This window comes from Pieris brassicae, chromosome 9 (assembly GCF_905147105.1).
Source record: "Pieris brassicae chromosome 9, ilPieBrab1.1, whole genome shotgun sequence".
Taxonomy (NCBI): Eukaryota; Metazoa; Arthropoda; class Insecta; order Lepidoptera; family Pieridae; genus Pieris; species Pieris brassicae.
The window spans coordinates 11,343,335-11,365,543 of record NC_059673.1 but is presented as its reverse complement, the minus strand read 5'-3'; the positions used below and the strand labels follow the sequence as shown (position 1 = coordinate 11,365,543).

The following is a 22,209-nucleotide window of genomic DNA, read 5'->3' as shown; positions in this document are numbered from 1 at the left end:
TGAGCGAACTCATCTGGGACCTTCCGGGACGACTCGGCGACCTTGGTCTGAATGTGATAACCTACGACTCTGATCTATGAGGCTGTAGGTTCGAACCTTGGATGTGTCTTTGTAAGTAATTAACTCTCAGTCTTTCGGTAAAAGAAATCGGCATGCCTTAGATCCAAAAAGTCCACGGCGTGTATCAGGCACGTAGATTGATCACCTTCTACCTTTAAAAAAAAAACAAATGATCACGAATCAGATATAGACATCAGAGGCCAAGATCTGAAAGGTTATATGTTTTGTTTATTTATTTATTAAATCTTTTTAGTACTTACTAAAAAACAATATAAATACATATTCATAACTCGATGACTTCAAAGGTTCAATACGACACCCATCTTCTACTGGCTTAAATCTGATAGGAGCCAAACCAAACAAACGTGCAAATCTCAATATAAACATAAACGTACCATTTACAACGCAAGACCCACCCATGACTAAGTTAAGTAGAGTTTACATATAGTGTAATGAATTGATCTTCGGATTGCTGCGTTCTCGTGTAGCGTTACCTGCAACAATGTCAAAGAAAAATTCAACGGACTATAATTATACTCCTATTTTAATTATACCGCTGATGTAATATACTGTTAGGGCCAGTGAAACATATAAGTGCGTAATTATGACACACATTGAAAGAGTCTATGTAAACGTTAACTTTTTTAACATTATTACATTTCTAATTTATATCAATCTTATTTGCATAAATATATTCAAATTTTTGATACACATTCATTTATTAGACTTAAATATTATAATGGCTTCAAGTGATATTTAAATATAAAAAACCCTTTAATATTGTTACCAAATATAAAGTAATGTAGGTGATTAGTACGTGTCGTAATGAAACAGTGATGTGTCCTGACAAGGACAGTTGTAAACGTTATCGTCATGAAACAATAATTTGTTCTGAAAAGAACAGTTAATTGGCGTTATCGTTAGACCACGATATCGAACTGTTCTGAGAAGAACACGTTCCAGGTTTCCAGGTGCACATTTAATGGTCTGACGGGGTCCCGCTGTCCATTGATGCTACGGCATAGCCTATGGAGGCGGACCCAGTCGGTGGTGACGTCATCTACGGTGGTCTCCCAGCTGGTTATGGCGTGGTCCTCGAGAGCCCGACGTACCTTCAACGCTAGGCGGTTTAGATCCGCTTTTTGGCGTGGGCAGCGAGACGCCTGCCATTGACGACGGAGGGTTCTTTTTTCTGCGATGAGCTTCATTAGCCTGCCCGGGAGGCGGTCCTTGATGATCTTGGGATTCTCCGTGGTGGTGGCTGCTGTGAGGGCGTTTTGTATGAGGCTGGTCAGCTTCACCGCAGTGTCGTCAATTTCTTGTGCGTTGGACGGGATTGCGTCGGTGTGGTGCTCAGTGTGGAGTCTGAAAGCTCCGCAACGACCTGTTGGTGATCCGACAGGAATTCGTCCACTAGAACGTCGAGGGCGATGCGGCCGGGAAACCCACGATAAACCACGAGGTCTATCGTGTCTGGCACCCAAGCCGTTTGGTCCGGGTAATGAGTCGGGACGTCCGGCCCGATGACCTCGAAGGCTAGTGCATCGGCGTCGTGCAGTAATTGTGTTCCGCGTGGCGAGGTTTTGGTGGCGTTCCAGTGGGGGTCCTTCGCGTTCCAGTCACCGGCTGTTAACACTGCTTCGCCCGCGTCCAGGATCCAGGAGTTTTTGTCGTCGGCTGAGCAGTAGCTGTCGGTAGGTAGATAATATATAGAGTAGATGGCCAAGGGTTTACCGGCGACTTCCACCTCGATCCCTAGGGCGTAGATTTCCCTCAATGGGAGGTCGTCGAGTCGCCTGTGTGGGATCCTACGGCGGATGTAGACTGCGAGGCCCCTGTAGGCTCGGTTTTGCGGGCTGGTGTGGTCTTGCCTGTAAGCGATGTAGCCCGAGATCTTACAGGTGTCTCGGGGACCGCAGTGTGTCTCATTGATGAGCGCAATGTCGATGTTTTGGGTTTTGACAACCTGCCGTAGATAGGCCATCTTGGTGGCTAGGCCTCGTACGTTCCAGTAGAGGAGCCTAAGCCCCATCATTGTACTGGACGCCTCGGTTAAGGCGCTCTGCCGCCTTTAGGAAGAGTGGTGTGGGATCTTGGTTCTTCTGAATCGCCATCAGGATCTGAAGCATCGCCTCCAAAGCGGTGTCACGAGTGCTTGGCACAATCGTAGTCGGCATCGCCGGAGCGGCCGCGGGTTGAGCCGACGCAAGCGCAGTGTCGCGGTGTCGGTTGTTGTTGTCCTGGGAGATTACAGAGTTATCTATCTGTTTAGGTTTGGTTATTGCTGGCGGGACGCACGCGGCGGCGTGCGCGGAAGAGGATTCGAGGGCTGCGAGCGTTGGGCCGCGACGGCTGCGGCCTGAGCGGCGTTTGCCGCGCGCGAGCGTCCACTCGTCGTGCGGGGTGGCTGTCGGTTCTGCATTGTCACTTGGGCGTGTTTTTTCCGCGGACATGTCCGCGTGAGTAGTCGCTGCGGGGGCCAACCTTTGCGATGATCGAGGCCGGCGAGCGGTTTGCGCGAATGTTCCCGCGCGGCGGTTGGAGTTTTCTGCTCTGAGTACGGGGCACGATGAGTGGTTGGCTGGGTGTGCACCCTTACAGTTAGCGCAGGTCGCGGGGTCCTCCTTCGGGCGCGGGCACTCGGCTGCGCGATGGCTGCCTGCGCACTTTACACAAGCAATGGGTCGGTGACACTGGTGCGACGAGTGCCGGAACGATTGGCATCTGTGGCATTGCGCGGGGCCCTTCCTTCCGCGCCATGCTTCAACGGTGACGCCGGGCATGCAGAGAAGCTCCGTTACATTGTATATTGCAGGGATGAGGTCCGGGGTGCGCCTGATCTGCGCGTAGAAAATACAACCCGGTCGACCCTTGCGGGCGCGGATGGGGCGTGCGTATTCGGCCGCGAAGCCGAGGTCACGTAGGCCGGCGGTGATGTCCTCAGGTGACGTGTCGACCGGAATGCCCCTGATGGCCTTTAAATCTTGCTCCGCCGGGAGTGAGTACGAAAACCACGAGATGTTTTCGTGTGCCTCGAGTTCGGTAAGGTATTTTTGAATTACCCTATACTCACCCTCTTCGTCGGGAGTGAAGCGGCATCCGCGTCCATACGGTTGGGCATTGGGGGCGCGGCCTAACTTCTCTTTTAGGATCCTGAAGAGGTGGGTCCAGTTGGGCAGGGTTTCCACCACGAGTGGAGGAAATTTAGGCCTCAGTGGAGCCTTGGCGCCCTTTGTCGGCAGTGTAGGCACAGTTGGCGCGGCTGTAACGGCCGCGTAGTTGGGTGCATCCGGCATTTCAACATCTGCGGGCGCAGGTGTCGTGGCTGGCGTGCTGGCATCGGTCGCAGGTGTTTCAGGCACTCGGTGACGGCGTGGGTCGCGCTGGGAAAATGGAGCCGGCTGCGACTGTGAGGGCGGTGCAGAGTTAGTGGAACACAATCTTTTTGATGTTACGCCAACGTCTTCTTCGTCCGAGTTGGGAGGTGGCGGGCGACGCAGAGAATGTTGTCCTCGTTTGGTATTGGAGGAGGGCGTCGTGGTCGGCGCCACATCGGCGCGGCAGTGCTACGATGCGTTCGACCTCGCGGTTCACGTGTTCGACGTGCGCCGGGTCGCTATGATCGAGATACGGGGTGCACTGCTCCACTAGGTTGACAGCTAAGCACTCGGCTTTTTCGTCGTCGTCGAATGCGTCAGGCAGATTTGGACGCTTGAAAGGGGGCATGGACGCCACCGTGTCGGTTTTAAGGGAACGCGCGAGAGACCAATAGGCCGTGTGCGAAGGTGACAATTCACTGGTAAGACGGTCCCAGCGTTCTTTCTAATTTCCCGCATGCGCTCTTTGACTCGGCGCTGCGAGGCGCGGAGTGCTCTGCGGTTTTCGTCGGTCGGTGCTCTGGCGAAGGCGCGAGTCGCCGCGTTCTTCTCGGTCAATAGACGCCTCGCGTCCGGGGGAAGCTCCCAACGTTGAGCGAACTCATCTGGGACCTTCCGGGACGACTCGGCGACCTTGGTCTGAATGTGATTAGTGACCGAGGAGATCGCGTCTAACGCGTGAGCGGACGAGACTAAATTGTCGGGGACATTTGGGAGGGCAGAGGTGTCGGCGGGCTTGAGAGCCTCGTCTAACTTCTGCCAGTCGACAATGGACTTGAACCTCTTCTCTCGAGTGTTAGGAGGGTCGAATTCAAAGTGAACCGGGAAGTGATCCGAGTCTAACTCGTGTAACGTCTCTACGCTTCGCGGCTGTAGTGCCACGTTACGTAAAACCGCTACGTCTATGACGTCCGTTGAGAGAAGGCCGTTGCCTGTTATGCCACGGCGAGTCGGTTGTATGGGGGCAATGACGTTGAAATTGAGCACGTCTATAAGCCTATTGAGGGCTAACCCATTAGGGTTCTGTTTTGAGCTATTCCAGTCCCCGTGTTTGCTATTGAGATCCCCGACTAATAAGACCGAGGGGCCCATCGCAAACAGGGTTCTGTGATCGCTCTCTAGTATGTCCTTGGCGGGAGGGAGGTACACCGACGCGATAATAATCGGCTGATGGCCGGTCATGGCTACGCGCAACACAGAGCACTCTATGTTGGTAAGGGAGGGCGGGTCTAACGGCGAGCAGTGAAGCGCTCGTCTATAATAAATGAGCGTACCGCCTTTCGCCGTAGGTCGGTCGTTTCGCACTACGTTGTAATTCGCGAATCTGGGAGCGCGGACGCTGGGCTTGAGGAAAGATTCCTGTACTAGGAAAATATCTATTTGGTAGCGAACGAGGAAATCTCGAACCAAATCTGCCTGCGGCTTAAAATGTCTATGTCTAACGCGTCTACGATGCTAAACGCGAGATTTAAGGCGTCGCGGACCTTTTCTGATTCCGCGGCGGCCTCCGCCGTGTGGCTGAGGGCTTTTGCTGGAGGGCTCATCTTGCGTGTGGGCCTCTCCGTTATGACGGGGGTCGGCGCCGGCGCCTGGGAAGGCTTCATGGCTGCCGATTTTGTTGGCAGAGGCGGGAAGGCCTCTGACGTGAGCTGGGGAGGGCCCTCTGTAACGGGGGGCTTGGTCCAGGCACTATTTTTGGGAGGTGGGGCCGGCGCATATGTGGGCTTTGCTCCCGCGCCACGACGGACCGCATCGCGCCCCGCCGTGCGCCCATACGCCGGCTTATGCGCCTTGGGGGCACGAGGGCACCCGCGATAATTCGCAGGGTGGCCCTGTTGCCCACAAAGCACGCACGCCGGCGGCTCAGCGCACGGAAGCGTTCTTTTGTAGTCCGCCGTGCCATGGTCGCCTAGGCACTTTACGCACCGTGCCCTAGCGAAACAGTTACGGGCCGCGTGCCCGTAGAGTTGACAGCGGTGACACTGTCGTGTGAAGGAATGTTTGAGTGGGGTTTCAACCCTCAGCCCCGAGAGCTTGCAACACTCTCTCAGGCTAAATATCTTTTTCCCACTCGGGGTGGGATCGAGGACAACGAGTACCATGTCGTACTCTTCTTTAGTTGTTCTCTTGAGCATGCGGTGTGGCCACCGATACCTTCAGAGCGAAGGTATGAAGTTAAAAATCTATGGTGGTCGGATGAAAAGACCTGAACGCAAAGGTTATCCTTTAGCGTTCGGGCCTTGTAATTTATCGACTTTGTGTCGAGAATTTTTGATAGGGCCGGCCAGGCGCCCTTGTCCCTAACGTATACGGGCGGGGGGGTTTTAATGCATTCCGCGGGGGCGGGGGGCGCAGGTTTTCCCGATAATAGGGAACTAAGATCCCTCTTCGGAGGGTTGGCGGCTTGAGTGGGCCTTTTGGCGGGGGGACCGCCGTTGGCCGAACGCTTTTTCTTCCGACCGACGGTTTGAAAGCCGTCGCTTTCGGAAGATGAGATTAATTCGGCATCGTCGGCTGTTACCGCCGGAGCGGATTGGGTCGACATGACCGAAGAGGGGCGTGAATTTTGACCCGTCTCCTCATCGCTGGCGCTTCCCACTTCAGGGAGTGGTGAGCGCGAGCGCGAGCGAGAGCGGGTAACGGGTCGAGATGCCTTCCCGGAGGCATTTTTCTTCGCCTTACGCGGCGATGGCGACGGCGAACGCGGTGAATCCGCGGTTACGGACTCGTTAAAAGCCCGCAATGCGTCGGGGAAGCGCTCTTGGAGAAAGAGCAGAATTCTTCTTATGTCAGGGGGTGGATCCCCGGACGCCATTCTGAAGGCGGGAAGCCAACAGGTTGACGACGGGTGTGTGTACCTAGTTTGCCTAAGTGTGGTGAGTACCTGAGCTAGTGATTTTGCCCTACAATGTGGTGTGTCTCCGCTAGTGATAGCGGAGGTGTGGTTTGTCACCGACCTAACCAGCCCGTAGGAGATTGGGTATAAGAGCCCCTACGGATTTGACAGGACCCGTCCAACAGTGGACCTGTGTTTAGCCGGTTGCTAGAGAGTAGTTGGAGTACCTACTCCCCAATACGTGCCTACTAGGAGGCCCGGCCGTGCACAGGACTTGAAGGAAGCGGAGGGGCTGTTACGCGCCTTGAAAAAGGCACGGTGTATGCACCCCGGACAAAAACACTCCCGCACAAGGCGTTAACCAACAGATAACCGTTTGGCACCGTTAGGTGGCTATCTGAGGGCTGCAGGTAAACCCGCGTTCATAAATTGCAGCCTTCAACCCGATGTCCAAACACCGAAGACGCGAAGCGACCAATGAGAGGGCGGCAGGCAGCAAGGCAGCGATCGGACAGCGCGTGCGCACTGTACAGCGGCAAGCGGCGATGACTCACACGGAGCGAGCGAGATGGCACTACAGCACTGATGACTCACACGGAGAGAGCACTGGAGCAGACGTCCGCACGGGTCGGCGGTCGGAAGCGAAGTCACAGGCTGCGGCGGGCGTTGGTCGCTGTTTAGGAACGCGAGCAACGCTTCTGGGTTGTACGCGTCGGTGGGGTCTTCTTGCGTGCCGCCAACTGAGTGCGTGAGCGTAGGCGACAACGTCCGGGGGCGAGAGAGGCGGGGGGACGCGGTCTCAGGTACCTCGGTGCCAGTATACCGCGACGAGAGCTGCGCGCCCTGTGTAACTATTTTGCACTGAGGCTTACATGTTTCCAGGGCTTGATCACTTGTTTCACGGGATTCACTTTGTAATGGTTCGGTAATTCGTGGCACAAAAGTTGCGGTTGGCGACTGCGGCGAAGGCACAACTCGACCGCGAGAGCGGGAGCGATCAGTGGCTCGCGGGCCAGTTTCGCGGCGGGCTCGTTGCTCTTTTATTGGCGTCACTAATTTACAAATCTCCGGACCCGGGGCACGATCACACAGCGGTCGAGAGCCACCCTGGGACGAATCGGTATCACGCGGCACGGAAGATGCGGTTGGCGACGGATTAGCTCGACCGCGAGAGCGGGAGCGATCGGTGGCTCGCGGGCTAGGTTCGCGGCGAACTCTTTGCTCCATCGTACTTGGAGAAGGGCCTTAAGGCCAGCTGAGCGTGTGCATATTCCGCGGCACGTAAAAGCGAACACGAGAAATATACACTGAGACACTTAAACACGAGAGCACTGAGGACGCGTCCGCACGGGTCGGCGGTCGGAAGCGAAGTCCTTTTTTCTTTTCAAGGACAACTTTTTGCCGCGCCTCGATTTTATTGTCTACGCACCCTTCGCATCTTGGTACCACATGTTACCACTAGTGGCCAGTGTAGGATAACTTTTGTATATAAATCTACAGTTTTTAAAAATTAAACACATTCCACATTCCATCTTCACCTCTTCTCAACGAATTATTAGGAAGTTTTATTTTAACCAAATAAGGACCAATCAACCTAAACCAAAACTACCTAAAGTAATATAATAATTAGTCTTTGTCTATAATAAATATCTATCTGGTCCTTCCAGATAAGTATTCATGATAGTGTATATTTTCTTCTTATAAATACTCAGACTTCTTTTTACAAATGCTATTGAGAATACTTAATGTATTTTCCAATGCAACTCGAAAAAATATCCCTATTTTAAATAAAACACAATGAAAATAGAAAATTGTAACGATTTGGTATTACAACAAGTTGCAGCACAAAAGTATAGACTATAATAAACAATTATTCATATACTCAAATTGTGACTTGTAAGAGTTTTTGTCTCGCAGGCCTTCGGAAATCGGAATGTTGGGGAAAACAAACGTTTTGGTACACACTGATTCGTCTACGTCATACCGCATCCACACTTCTTAATACACGTATTTTGTGCGTTGGCTTGATCGTTTGTTAGTTTATAATTATAGATCTAACAATTCCTGATAGAATATTTTTATATCAATAATAAATAATTGCGTTATCACCACTGCATTGAACTCAAGGTCATAGATCCTATTACCTTATCGGTAAATCCTTATTTAACAAACAACGTTGTTCTTTTGTTTTGAACGTGTAACTATGGAGAATTCATAATTCAGTTTTCTTAATAACTCTCATAGGATTTTTAATTTGCAATTTAAGTCGGCCAATATGTACGCAAAGGGACATTAATTGAAAAATACTACTTTTCCGCCTGACCTATTATTTCCTTGTGGGCATTCAACGAGCATTCTTAAAATGATCGTGTTGAGATATTTATGATACCTAAATTGAGTCCCATTTTCCATATCATGACCTCCGATAAACTGCAACGTTTTGGAATCCCAAGACCTAACGAAAGAACGATAATTTTGTTTGTGGTTTCTGTACGTTATGAAATTTAACCGTACAACTTCCGTCGACATTTGCGTCTATGATAATATAATATAAATTTAACCTAAAAATTACTTTAAATAAGTCATAAATTACAGCTATTATGTTTTTAACATTTATATAATCATTTGATAAAACATATTCTTATCACATAGAGTAAAAGTTTTCTAAAGAACTTTTTGATAGGAGCTATTAATGTCTAAATAAAAATCCAAAACGACTTCTGTCAGAAAAACGTTGACAACCTAATACTCTTCAATGACTTTCCCATAATTGATTTTTGATTGATAAAAGGTTTACAAGATATTAAAATTATGTAGTGTAGTAGTAGTTCTTATTTTTTTTACGACTGAGGCGCAAACTAGCTACTGTGGTCTCTGGCAGAATACCTAGCGCTGTGGAAAAACTCTGCTCCTCAGCCTAATGCTGAGCCAGGGCCAATTACAACTACAGCACACACGCATTACACAATTAAACCTTTTTCTTTAAAAAAATTGTTCTATCTCTCTATTATTATTATTTTTTATTTATTTTTCTTTTTCTTTACTATATTTATATATATTAATATCTTTTTCTATATTTTATGTGTTTCAGTGTGTGAGTTTTGTTGGAAATAAATGTTATGTTAAATCATTAATATACAGTACTTGTGGTCACTTAACGATTTAATAACTGACATACTGCAGTCAGCTCCTCATTATTGCACCTATTACACTATGTTCCACATGACATCTTAAGTAATAGTTAATTTATAAATAAAAAAAATTGAGATAAGGATTTGTCCTGTATCATCTACATAAGAAGATAATAATAATCCAAATTATTCGGAAGTAATTTGATACCACATAGATCACGGTTTGCTCCCACATTACAATAAAACAGTCGTGGATGTTGACGATCGCCCCCGAGTCTGGAAATGCAGCCGAGAGATTCAGTCGCGTTACATACTTATACTGTAGCAATTCATATCCAAGCACACACATTTTTTGCGATAACTTATTTTATGTTTCTATGAAATTATCTAATCTACAGTAAAAGTACTCAATTTTAGATTGATATTGGCCAATTGCTTTGTGGCATGACGCCTCAAAGATTCGTTGAGCGCAACTGATTTGTATTTGCTTCATAACTTCTTTTCTTATTTTATTTAACTTATTTTCTGAACAATAAATGAAGGATTGGATCGTAATGAATTTTAAACTTCCTTTTTTGCCAATTCTCAATATATGGTCGTAAAATGGTTGAGAAGAACTGGAACAAACTTTTTGGTGCAATTTGAAATTGTCATGCTCCATAAAAACATTTTATTATTTGGTTTTAGATTATTTTTATATAGGATTCCTATGGCCACTAAGCAACGAATAGATTTTTACTTTGGATGTCAGAAATGTGCTAAATAGGGTAAACCTAACCTATCTGGATCGTGACAATACCGTAGGTAGCAACTGTTGATAGTTCTGTAATAAAAACCGTAGATCTGTAGATAAACTGTGGATCTGTAATAAAAAAAATCATTATGGTTGCTCTTTCAAAGCGCATATTAATTACAAAATTTGTTCTTGATGCGGTTCATTAAAATAATAATTTAAGAGAAAAAACAATAACAAATATAAATGCTAATCATAACACCCTTGAATTTAAGACATCAACTTGAGTCACCATTAGCAGCACCCTTTCACTCATCCGGCGCATAGGCAGTCTGTCTACGGGCGTCATTTAGATGCCGTCAGATAGATGCCTCGTGATAATTTGTTCGACATTGAATTAACTGTCTAGAGATTCAATTAACTCACTGATTTAACTACTGCCTACTACAAGATATATTTACCGGACCGATCAGTCCTTGAGACACCAGAGGCATTATCTTTCCAAAAGACGTGAATAATTGAGATAATTGTGCTATTTGATATCTTATTTCGACTACCTGTCGAAAATCTATATTATATGAAAAATTTTAAATGGCAAGAATGAGACTGGATAAAATACGAAATTTCATTTATATTATAAGGTTTATCATGATCAATTAAATAAACTAATATACTGTTAGTTATATTTTGTCAAGTTTAGTATATAATTTTTAATTTACCGATAAATAAAATAATAATAAAAATGAATGACATGAATCACATCAATATTAAAGATTTACTACTTTATATTGAGTTGATGTTTACAGGATTACTCAAGTTAAATCATAAAAAACAAAACATTAACGTTACAGCGATGGATATGTATCGTAAATAAAAATACTGCCCAATCCAATTCCAATACTATATTTACCTCGTTTGTCATTAATGATTATTTTTAAATCTATATTTAAAAATATATATAATGAAATATAAATTACTCGGTAATAAAACTTACTCCCTTGTTTATTTCCGACGATAATAATAAATTCTGAATAAATGCAACAACTACCATCCAAGTTGCAGAGATTTTTGAATAAGTGGTATGGTTAATATCGGTAAAAAACAGACAATAAACCATAACCATAGAGATTTCGATAGAAAAATACATTGAAGCCCGAGGCTAAATTGAATGTGTCTGAAAATTTCTGTAGGAGTATACAGCGTTGTTTATAGAATAGACGTGTTCTATGGAAAATATGATGCCGTGTAAGTACTTAGCTCAGCTACAGAATTATATTACATACCAGTTGTCAACTTGTACAGCACAAGCTCCTGCGAAGTAAAATATAGTTCTTATTAAACTTATAGTACATTCAGATTCATTGTATTTTAAACAGGTATCACAAACTGTCACAAAAGCCTTACTAAGGGCCCGAAGAGATATCAAAATACCAGACATTTGTGGTTTGGTATTCTTATCTGTAAATAGGTAAAAATCTTAGCTTTGTCTCTATCTATATTTAAGTGGTTGTAGAAATGATTAAATATAATCAAAGAATAATTAAGATTTCATTTAAATTTTGCCACCTATTGCTGGTTGTTAGTAGTAGCAATATTCCAGTTTATTTAATTTACGAAAGATGTCCCCCACTTTCTGGAATAAATGAGGCTTAACCATTATATTGGTAAAACTAAAAAAATTGTTTGAATTATTTAAAAAATGTAATGATCTTTTTTACCAATATAATATATATATATATTCATGAAAGAAAATGCCTTTAAAATAAATACTATTTAAGAAACAAAAATCGGGAGTTATCTCTAACCTGATTTCATGTCAGCAATAATAGCTGCGAGTTCAATTTTGATTGTTTCCAAACACTTATGTAATTCCAATTTTATAAAGCACACATTAAGCTCAATCACTGTTAACATAAACTGAATGAATACGCCGAGAAAAAAATCCACTGTCACTATAACAAAATATAAATTTACATATTTCTGTATCTTTTTCGTAAATATATTTTACTTTATGAACAAGGTTTAGGCAAGGTTTTGTTATTATACATTTTTTATTTATGACTGGCTGGTTTAATCATGACAGTCTTAACCATAGCGTTTTGCATTAAATTCTCACTAATATACGAAATTGTATATTTTAAATTAGCCTTTGAAGATGCTTGTTTATCGTTAAAGCATATATTTCAATATCTTTCCAATCGCACTAAAAAACCAAAACTAACAACCTTCGATGTTTTCGGAGTAGATAAACGGAACCAAGCACAACCCAATCCGTAAAGTAACAAACAAAGTGATCAATGTACATCGTCTCCGCTCTTTTAAAACATTATATTCTTTATTTATCTGAGAATGTTAAACAGATGTTATATTCATAAAAATGTATTATCATAAGAAGTGTATTTTTTTATTTATATATTTTATTAAAAATTTCATAGTGAAGTGGTGGTAGCATAACTTAAACATAATTGTTACTAGTGTGAAATTTTAGTGCTATCTAGCTACAACACAAAAAGCTTAAAGGTAGTGTTGTGATTTATAATTAAAAGGGAAAGATTTTCATGAAAACGAATAGCGAGCCGAGATGATTTCCTCTTTCGCATTATAACCTCATCCGCCGAAATCTATGGGTCATGAGGTATATTGAATGTAATGGATATAATTGTTTTAAATTATTCAGTTGAGTAACTTTTACTTGCGCCAATATGTTTCATTTTCATAAAACCGTTGACAATAACTATTCTTATGTAATAAGATCCTAATCCCTGGGATTAATAGCGATTAAAAACAGTGGCGGAAAGTTTCTTGCTAGTTCTTCTTGTCCGCCCTACGCCCTTGACTTGCGAACTGGTAGTAAATATAAATTTACAATTAATTTAACTTCTTTTCTGACGTTCATAAGTGTACTTGTTTACCAATATTAATAAAGTTATTTTGATTTTGAAACAGTGACCGATAAGGTTTTAAAAATAGCAAAGGAAAGAATATACTGGGTCTTAATTTCTATTCCTAATGCGTTACTAAGAAGAAAAATCTGTTGATCTTGTTTAAGTTTACGTACGTTTTGTTGGTCCCTTGTCAAAAATTTTATACACCTGTATAATGGAAAAAACAAATAAAAATAAGATATTTTGGAAACAATAGATACATTAGGGTAGGTAATGTGGATTAGAGAAATAGATCAAACATATTTAATATAGATGTGTAATTAAGGTGTAAATTTAAATAACTACAATTAATATTGTCTTTTGTTAACATAGCTTTTACACATTTAAAAAAACACCTTTTTAAACGGATTGAAGCTATGTATTATTATTATAAACATATAATTAACGTCGTCGCTATAGGAAACGTCGCAAAATTTTCAATTTAAAATTATGTAAGTAATTATAAGTTTATAATAATAATACATAGCTTCAATCCGTTTAAGAAGTGTTTTCTTAACGACAATTAAAGATAAAATTAAGAAACGAGACCATTGTAAGCAGTATTGTAGCTTACTTTTAAAATAATTTGCAAATTATAAATTCTAGTTTGTACATTATATATTATATATTTTTCCTCTAATTAATATTTGCAATAAAAACAATTTTTAGGTAAATTATAATTTAATATCATTTACAGCAACATAACCAAGGAATTAACCACGCGAAGGTTTTATAAACCACATACTCGTATAGAGAGTAGGTTACCACAACTCCAAGTACCTGAACAACATTATTAGAAGATAGATACATTTTGTTTTAAAAGATTTATAAAAGATACATGTTTAACTGAATATTGTCTATTAAAACTACGTAAAACAATTTTCAGAATTCGTTTAAATTAATTGCCCGTTATACTAAAATTTTAAAATATTATTTTCATTACTTTAACGTGAAATTTGAACTTATCTGGACCGTAATAATTCCGTAGAATATATATGGGGAAAAATCTGTAAAAAAGAGTTTAGCACAAAGCAGTGTTGACAATACTGAGTCACTGGATTAATCTAGAGGTTCGAATGTATATCTGAAGCTGAACTCCATGATCGGACGTCTAGTCACACACACGTTGTCTAGAACACAAAATACCTTACCACCGCGAAGCTTGGCGTTCTACATCAAAGCGTTCTTAACACTTTTTTGTAGAAACAGCTATTAGTAGAAATATTTAAGGAACGACTCAAGGAGCTTCAACAGAAAAGCGTATTATTCCCTTAAAAGCGGGCGACACAGCCGTAAGCATTTCAGCGTGTCCGAAGGCGGCGGAAGCACTCCTTTCCAAGTGACCTGCCTGTTCGTTGGATCCCTGACCCATAGAGAAAGATAAGGTATGTATAATATATAAGCAAATAACGCTTTGTAAACAGCCTTGAAGCAGTGTTGGCCTAGTGGCTTCAACGTGCGACTCTCATCCCTTAGGGCGTAGGTTCGATCCCCGTATGTGCGTGCACCAATGGACTTTCTTGCCGGAGGAGGAAAGCAACGTGAGGAAACCGGTTTGCCTTACACCCAAAAAGTTCGACGACGTTTACGACCTCAGGGATGAGAGTCGCACGCTAAACCCACTAGGCCAACACTGCTCAAACGGCTGCTTTCTATACTAAATCCCAATCCAATTTATACTACTAGAGATCGATATTTCAATCCATTTCTTATAAAATACTTTTCAATAAATGATCGATGGATCGTTTTTGTAAAATATCTTTGATTTCGACAAATCGTCTTTGTCATTTATCAATGGAATTTTTAATAAATTTATATTATAGATATAGATCGAGTATAGAAAGCGGCCGTAAGATGATAAAATCCAAGGATACCAAATAAAACACGTTATTTTTTTTAATAATTGTAATATCGTTAATGATTTCCAGTTTTACAGTAGTACCAAGTTACTTAACGACATAATGTATGAAATACGTCTATGAAGTGTACCAAATAAAAGATATTTTAAAGATAATAATAATAAATTATTCATTTGCAATTTATTTAGTAGGTTTTAAAAAGCCATTATATTTTCTTTGACGTAAAAAACATGAAAAGAAACGAGAATTTCCAAAGAACATCACGAAGGGACAAAATGAATTAAGTCTCATTGCTTTCTTATCATTACAATGTTTGTATGATAATTATCCAGGTAACGTTGGACATGTAAACGTTTTCATCACAGAGTAAACTAAAAATTATTGAGTTCAAAAGTTTATTTTTTAATATAATTAACATTTATTTGCATCATCTTTACTTTAGTAACTATTATATATATAATATTCTGGCGCTTATTAAATACGTAATCAAAAACAATTTCAGTTGTAACCAACAAAAGTACCATTATAGATTTGATAGTAAAATTAGAGGTAGTAAAGACTTAACGTTAAATGTCTCGTATGTCAAATCCACGTTTTTGACAGTTGACGTTTGTGAAGCCTTAGTCTTTATGATACCAATAATCATAACATCAAAACATCTTACATATTTATCTGTAGCAAATAAATATAAAGATATATCTGACGTTGATATTAATAAGAAAATAATTCGTTTAATCAGCACACTTAACTAAAGAACTATTCCGTCTCTTTTCGTCAAATTGTCTACAACTTTGTGAAAAGAGACAGAAGAGCACTTTGGTTAAAAATATAATGATTTATGAGAAAATAAAAACGGTTCGTTTATATAAGTCGCATCGCCATTCAATAATTAATATTTTTAAGCGCCAGAATATAAATAATTATACAGAAGGTTTAATACCACTTAGTAGATCAAGTACCAGTACCCAACGAAATTTTATGAAAAATTTATTATAAATAGTTTTCGTTTAGAATAGTTTCAAATTACCAGGTGATATTAAAAACACAAGAATCCCTTTTATTCATAAAAAATAAACGGTAGTTTTATCTGAAATATCCATTGGCTTCTTTCTGTCACATTGTGTTTGCCATTTGATGAAAAGAGACAGATTAGTACTTTAATTAACTACCTTTTTTTAAGTTCTTTTATGAAAAAAAGAGAATTATATGTTATTTATATGAGTAATAAGAATATCCAATAACTTAAATTATTTTTACAATGTGCGTCAACGCAACTTAAACTCTACGTGAAATTGTAAATAAAGATTTTTTTGGACGAAACACATTACTAAGTTTTATTCGGTTGCTATATACCAGACTGTTATAACATATCGAACATTAACGTTTGGTAAATATAGCGACTGATTTAACTGTGTCTACCCGACATTAATTGATATACACGATGGAAAAAACTATAGTTTAAAATATTCTGAATACTAAAAACTATTTTAACTCCTGTTAAACACTCTATATAATATATATTTTTTTCAAATTAAACAAGTTTTAAAATTTACCTGGTAATTTTGCTCGTCGCTAATTCGTTCTGTTCTAAACTTTGTACGCAATAAGTTCTGTCATTTCGTGACCTAGTAATTTATCAACGGCCATAACCATTTTAGTAAAACTTGATATTTTAAATAGAAATAATAATTTATTAATAAAAATAAATCATGCATTATATTTTCGTCAGAATTTATCAGACAAGAAGAATTATAGTTGCAATGGCTGATTTTATTGTTATAAAGGGTTATGTTAGTACTACGTAGGTTATGTTATGTTAGTACACATAGACCAAAATTCAAAGAATTAATAAGTGTATAAATATTAAATTGTAAATGTATTATAGCGCCATCTCTTGGATAAGGAATTTACTTAAGTTAATTTAGCTAGCGCGTCAAAGTTTGCTGAGTAGACACAGTTCTAGAAATCTACTTCCTTAATTTATTTACTAGATTTATCTAAAAGAACAATACAGCTTTCGCTTTAAATTAATAAGTGTCAATTTTTATATTATTTTAAAAAGGACCAATAAACAAAAAAATGTCCTTATTTTGGACATTATGAATATCATTGTTATGATATTCTTTGTTTAAAAGAATGAGTCGTTGCTTATTTTTAACCATTACATGTCATAGGTTATAATAGTACGTGTAGGATATATATTCTACAGAAAATTATTTCACTTATAAACGTAAGTTAAATACTGTTTAATGATATATGAGTTTTATTATCTCAAGAGGTTTAATATTTTTATAAACGCTAAATGAAGTTGTGAAATAGTAGAAAGAAAGGTAATATATTAAGATTATTAGGAACGAAAATTAATTCAGATCTAGGCTTCAATATAACTAAGCCGATAAGTTTCAGTAAGATGGCTATGTCTATGGTTGGCAAGTTTGTCTATGGTCAATACAATTAGGAATGAAAATGTCGCTTATCCTTAATATCTTAAGGTAAGATACAACTCTGAATTGGCGCGTATTTACCCAATAAATATTTTATATTCCATTTCTATAATATGTTGCTGTGGAGACTCAAATGTCATTGAAACTATAAAGACTCGATAAACAATGAATGATGAATGACGAATAAAACTACAATATCACAGAGCCGTCATCAATCTTTACATCCGTTCTCAATCCCGCACCATCATTTCCAGTTTAACTACTCTATTCTGTGCGTAAATTACAATTTCTACCAGCTGCCATTTTCTTCTATGCAAATAAACATAAATAGCAAAATATGTTGCTAAGCTTAAAACTCTAAAACGGCTGGATTCGTTGAAATATTTATTTCTTTGAACTCTGAGGAAGGTTTTCATACAGAAAAATGATTTTATAATTTTATTTTTATTTCGTACAGTTTTTATTTCGAAAAAGCGAACAGTCTCTAGAATAGTAAAAAGTTGCATATGTTGGCATGTAGCTAAGTTTCCCAAGCGGTCAAGCTGGGTTCCATGCGTTCAAAAGGGATAGTGATCCATCCCTGCAAGTACTGGAGCCGATCTCCCCTACCAATTTCTAAAAGCGAATGGCCCGGTCTGTGAAGTATACTTTGCTGTGTCAAGTATCTTCATCTTCATAAACCGACAATGGACGTGGAGAAGTGGTGGCAACCGCCGCATCGCATGTCGGGAAGCGGATAAAACTCTGCTGTTACAGCGTCCCGTCTAAGGCGATTGTTGGTGAGGGTTTTAGTGGGTATGCATAATCGCGAGACCCACATAACCCTCCAGCGCGCGGTATGCAAAAAAATTTAGCTTAGTAAAGCGAAAGGCAGAACATTAACTAGACTTTAATAACAAATTCATAAACAAATAAATGAAATTATACTTGACGTTGGCTAATGCACAAACCGTGCCAGAGCCAAAGAGGAAAAAATGCAGTATTTGTGCATAAAAGTATTACAATTTGACATACAGATAGATTCGCACATCAGAGGAGTTGTTCGGATGTATACTTGCAGCTGAGTTTCATCAGCGGACGTCGAAGGAGAAAACAGGATTCGACCCGTATCGCCTCGACGTCCGTCACTCCACAACTGAGCGTTTTTAAGGCAGTTTTTTCCGTGCACTTTGTGGAACCGGCTTCCAATTACCAGTACCAATTCGACTTAGGGTACTTCAAGAAAGCGTGCCAATTTTTAAAAGGCCGGCGACGCTATCGAAAGCACTTTGTCATTGTGTGTTCATGGGCGAGGGTATTCACTCAATATCAGTTGAGACTTCAGCCCATTTCTCCAGTACTCAGAACAGAAAGCTGAATTGTGAAGGTCTTCAAAATTATAGAATTTTGATGAGTCAACAAATGAGATCTATTATATAGGCCCTACTATTTACTATTAAAGCATTACAAACGTAAATAATACCACAAAAATCAGTACCAAAAATAATTTAACAGTCTAAGCAACACTCGAGACTCGGGACAAGATTCTCTCAGTATAAAAATGTACTAAAAATCTAAATCAGTTAATATTTTGTCCCGTTCAGAATTCATAGTTTTAATAAGATTTTTTTTTCCCGAATTTGTAAGCAAAAACAATTTCCAAGTTGGAATAAATATTACATCTAAATACACTATATTTTTTAATTGATCAATTTTTACTCTACTTATTGTATTTATTTGGCAGATAATGGTCGTAATTCTGATGTACAACTCGTGGCAACACAAGGAAATTTCAACCGTATGTAATGTAGTTAAGGTCCATAGTCATTTGGAGTGCGGCTACAAGAAGACTGTTTTGTCTCCTTCCATCACAACGGGAATGTATTTAGACAGTATGAGACGGAACAGTTTAAAATCCTATAGTCTATACGTCCTTAGTACGTATGTTTAAAAAGATATTGCAAATTATGGGAAATTATTTTTGTATCGAAATAACCGTTTTCCTACACTTTTTTATATTTTTTTTATTTACTTTTGTTTTACATCAGAATTAGCACCAATGTGACTAGATAGGATACACTTTAATGACTAGAATTTAACGAAGGGTGACTAATGCTATCCCTTTCACTTCATAGTAAAGAAAAGGATGGCAACATTTCGAAGATTTCAAAACAGATTTAATAAAGAACTAATTGTGCTAGAAGGACACTTATAACGCGGCCTCAGGCGCCTAACCATAAATGGTTAGGCACAAGAGCCCTCGGTTGTACATGAAAAATATCACATCGTAAAGTGGAATAGAATACTTATACGCTACAAGAAATTTACAAACTCAAGACACATTGACGCCATCTTGTGGGATGATCTTTCCAAAAAAGATCCATCTTTCAAAAATTTCCCAAATGTCAATGTCATTTTTTAAATTTGATTTAAACCAAGATCTCTGTCAACGTCGTGTGGTAAAAGTTAACCCCAGAAATATAAAAAAAACTGTGGTTAAGTTAAAATCGATGTTATTAAAAAAATGCTCGATGTTCTTTCAATTAAATCAAACTATCGACTAACGAACTGTCGAAAAAAATGTTGGCGAGGAACATGAAAAGATATATTTTGTTTTAAGTTCAAAAAAACAGTAAAAACTCTAAGGTCGGTCTCTCATCACGCGACTTCGGTTTGACGTTCATTCATAGGCCTAATAGCAACTTAGATCAACAAAACGCTAGACCAACGAAAATATCGTTGACATATGATACTTAATTAATTTCTAATTAGGGTATGCGATATATTTGTGGAATGCTTATACAATGGCTATTATAATAATTATGGTGTAGTTTGCAACCACGCCCGCAAACCTTTCGCCTTTTCGGCGACACTATCCGTGTTGTCTTGTAAAGTCGGCTCAGGCTGAAATAAAAGATTGTTTTTAACCGATGCAAAAAATATTTTACGCGTGAATATTTAGAATATTGAGCAGTTGTCGCCATTAGCGACTCTCGATCCCCGGCTTGCACCAATGGACTTTCTATGTCGATTAGCTCGAACGGTGAAGGAAAACATCGTGAGGAAACCGACTTGCCTAAGGCCCAAAGAGTCGACGGCGTGCGTCAGGCACAGGAGGCTGATCTACTTGCCTTTTAGATTAACAAATGATCATGACACAGATACAGAAATCTGAGGCCAGGATCTAAAAAGGCTCATTGATTTTTTTATTTTGATTAGTTATTTATAAGCAAACCTAGGCGCTTTTCATGCTAAGAGATACAGCCCCCCATGGACACTTACACTCGCGAGTGCGTTGCCAGCCTTTTGAACGATGTGGGAACAGTTTTAAAATTAATTTAGTAATTTTTGAGATCCATGCCTTTTTAGGCATGCATAAAGGTATAATGATGTAAAACGCCGGTTTAACATAATAATCTTTGAAAGAAAACACTTTTTTACCGGATTGAAGCTATGTTAATCTTATAATTATTTTTCATAATTTTAAATTCTTTTTCGTTTCTTGACGTTTCGCGTGCTTTACAGTGTACGCGCATGGTCACCGTGACCACAGACAAAAAGTGTTTTCTTTCAATTTGTAAAAGCTATGTTAACAAAAGACAATACTAATAATATTTCCGTTACTTATGTTTATCTCAAAACTTATTGTAACTTTTTCAACACCATATATAGATCAATTCGTATAATAGTTACTTTATCTACCGCGAGAGGCGCTGTAAAGCTTGCTTTAGTGATGTCGAAAGAAGCGTCTAAGAGTTAGGCGAAGCAGAGCTGCGAAATAAGCTCGTCATAATTTTTTTTTGTATGAGTACGAACTTTTATTTCACATATATAGTATTTCGACCATCGATTCTCAATCTCAAAAAATACATAAATAAATAGTTATATTTTTTTGCTATTACAGTCGACTCTCGATAATGTGAATTATTATCAGGTCCCTTGAAAAATACTAGACCAATTGAATAAAATCAATATTAATTGACCTCCTCGGTAATTTGAAGGTTAAGAAATAGTATGTTGCCTGCCAACATGATGTTAGGCTGGCAACGCACTTGCGAGCCTTCTGGCAATTGAATATCGACATTTATTTAGCTATCTAGAGATTCAATTAACTTTCTGATGTAACTACTTTACTGCGACATATACAAATTCTGACGGTTAAACACTTACAGCTGATAGAGTCATTCTTGTATGGGAAGTGGTCGGCACGTTACAGGAACTCGTTTCCGGTGACGCTGAAATTACGAATATTTACGTAACAAATACATAGTTAAGAAAACACTTTTGAAACGGATTGAAGCTATGTATTATTATTATAAACTTATAATTATTTATATAATTTTAAATTTAAACAAGAACCCGACGTTTCGCGTGCTTTACAGCGTGCGTAGTCACGGTGACTGTACATAGTTAATCCCAAATTTTGTTACAATTTTCCTCACGATGTTTTCATGGTACAAGCGAGTTTATATAAATCAAAGAAACTGGTGCCAGCTATATGTAAATCGCAGGATCTCTGGGATGAGGGCCACGTCAATCAAACCACTAGGCTACGCCCCTTTTTTTGTATAGAACCGGGGGCAAACGGGCTGGAGGCTCACCTGATGTTAAGTGATACCGCCGCCCATGAACACTCAATGCCAGAGGGCTCGCAAGTGTGTTGCCGGCCTAGCAACCTCTTGCCTAACACGCGTTTTTGTTTCGTTTATATTCAAAGATAAAGTCACAATTTACTTGATAATAATCCTTAATAATCTTACAAGTCGCAACTTCAAAGGAAATAAAAGTAAAAAAAACTTCAAATATTATGTCAACTGAGACAAAACGATAATTCAATAGCGTATACGTCGCATCCAAAAATGTATG

General features: G+C 39.9%; 1 protein-coding gene and 3 long non-coding RNA genes across 4 annotated transcripts in view; 2 read left to right on the top strand and 2 right to left on the bottom strand.

Moving 5' to 3' along the window:
* Positions 1 to 452: 452 nt before the first annotated feature.
* On the bottom strand, positions 453 to 12,028 carry LOC123714329. The gene is made up of 3 exons (XR_006754295.1): positions 11,943 to 12,028; positions 11,421 to 11,448; positions 453 to 554 (listed from the first exon to the last, which is right to left on the bottom strand). It is a non-coding gene; the product is annotated as an uncharacterized LOC123714329 (long non-coding RNA).
* A 482-nt stretch (positions 12,029 to 12,510) lies between these two features.
* LOC123714364 lies at positions 12,511 to 13,941 on the top strand. Its single transcript, XR_006754300.1, has 2 exons — positions 12,511 to 12,813; positions 13,759 to 13,941. It is a non-coding gene; the product is annotated as an uncharacterized LOC123714364 (long non-coding RNA).
* A 125-nt stretch (positions 13,942 to 14,066) lies between these two features.
* LOC123714124 lies at positions 14,067 to 19,582 on the top strand. Its single transcript, XR_006754272.1, has 3 exons — positions 14,067 to 14,446; positions 19,088 to 19,141; positions 19,479 to 19,582. It is a non-coding gene; the product is annotated as an uncharacterized LOC123714124 (long non-coding RNA).
* LOC123714123 (centrosomal protein of 164 kDa) overlaps positions 14,987 to 22,209 on the bottom strand; it is a 28,700-nt gene continuing 21,477 nt past the window's right edge. The window contains exons 20-21 of the mRNA XM_045668268.1: positions 21,514 to 21,578; positions 14,987 to 20,247 (exon numbers count right to left, since the gene is read on the bottom strand). Of these exons, the coding sequence (XP_045524224.1) occupies positions 20,164 to 20,247; positions 21,514 to 21,578 (149 nt within the window). The 3' untranslated portion in view covers positions 14,987 to 20,163. The remainder of the gene's footprint in view (positions 20,248 to 21,513; positions 21,579 to 22,209) is intronic.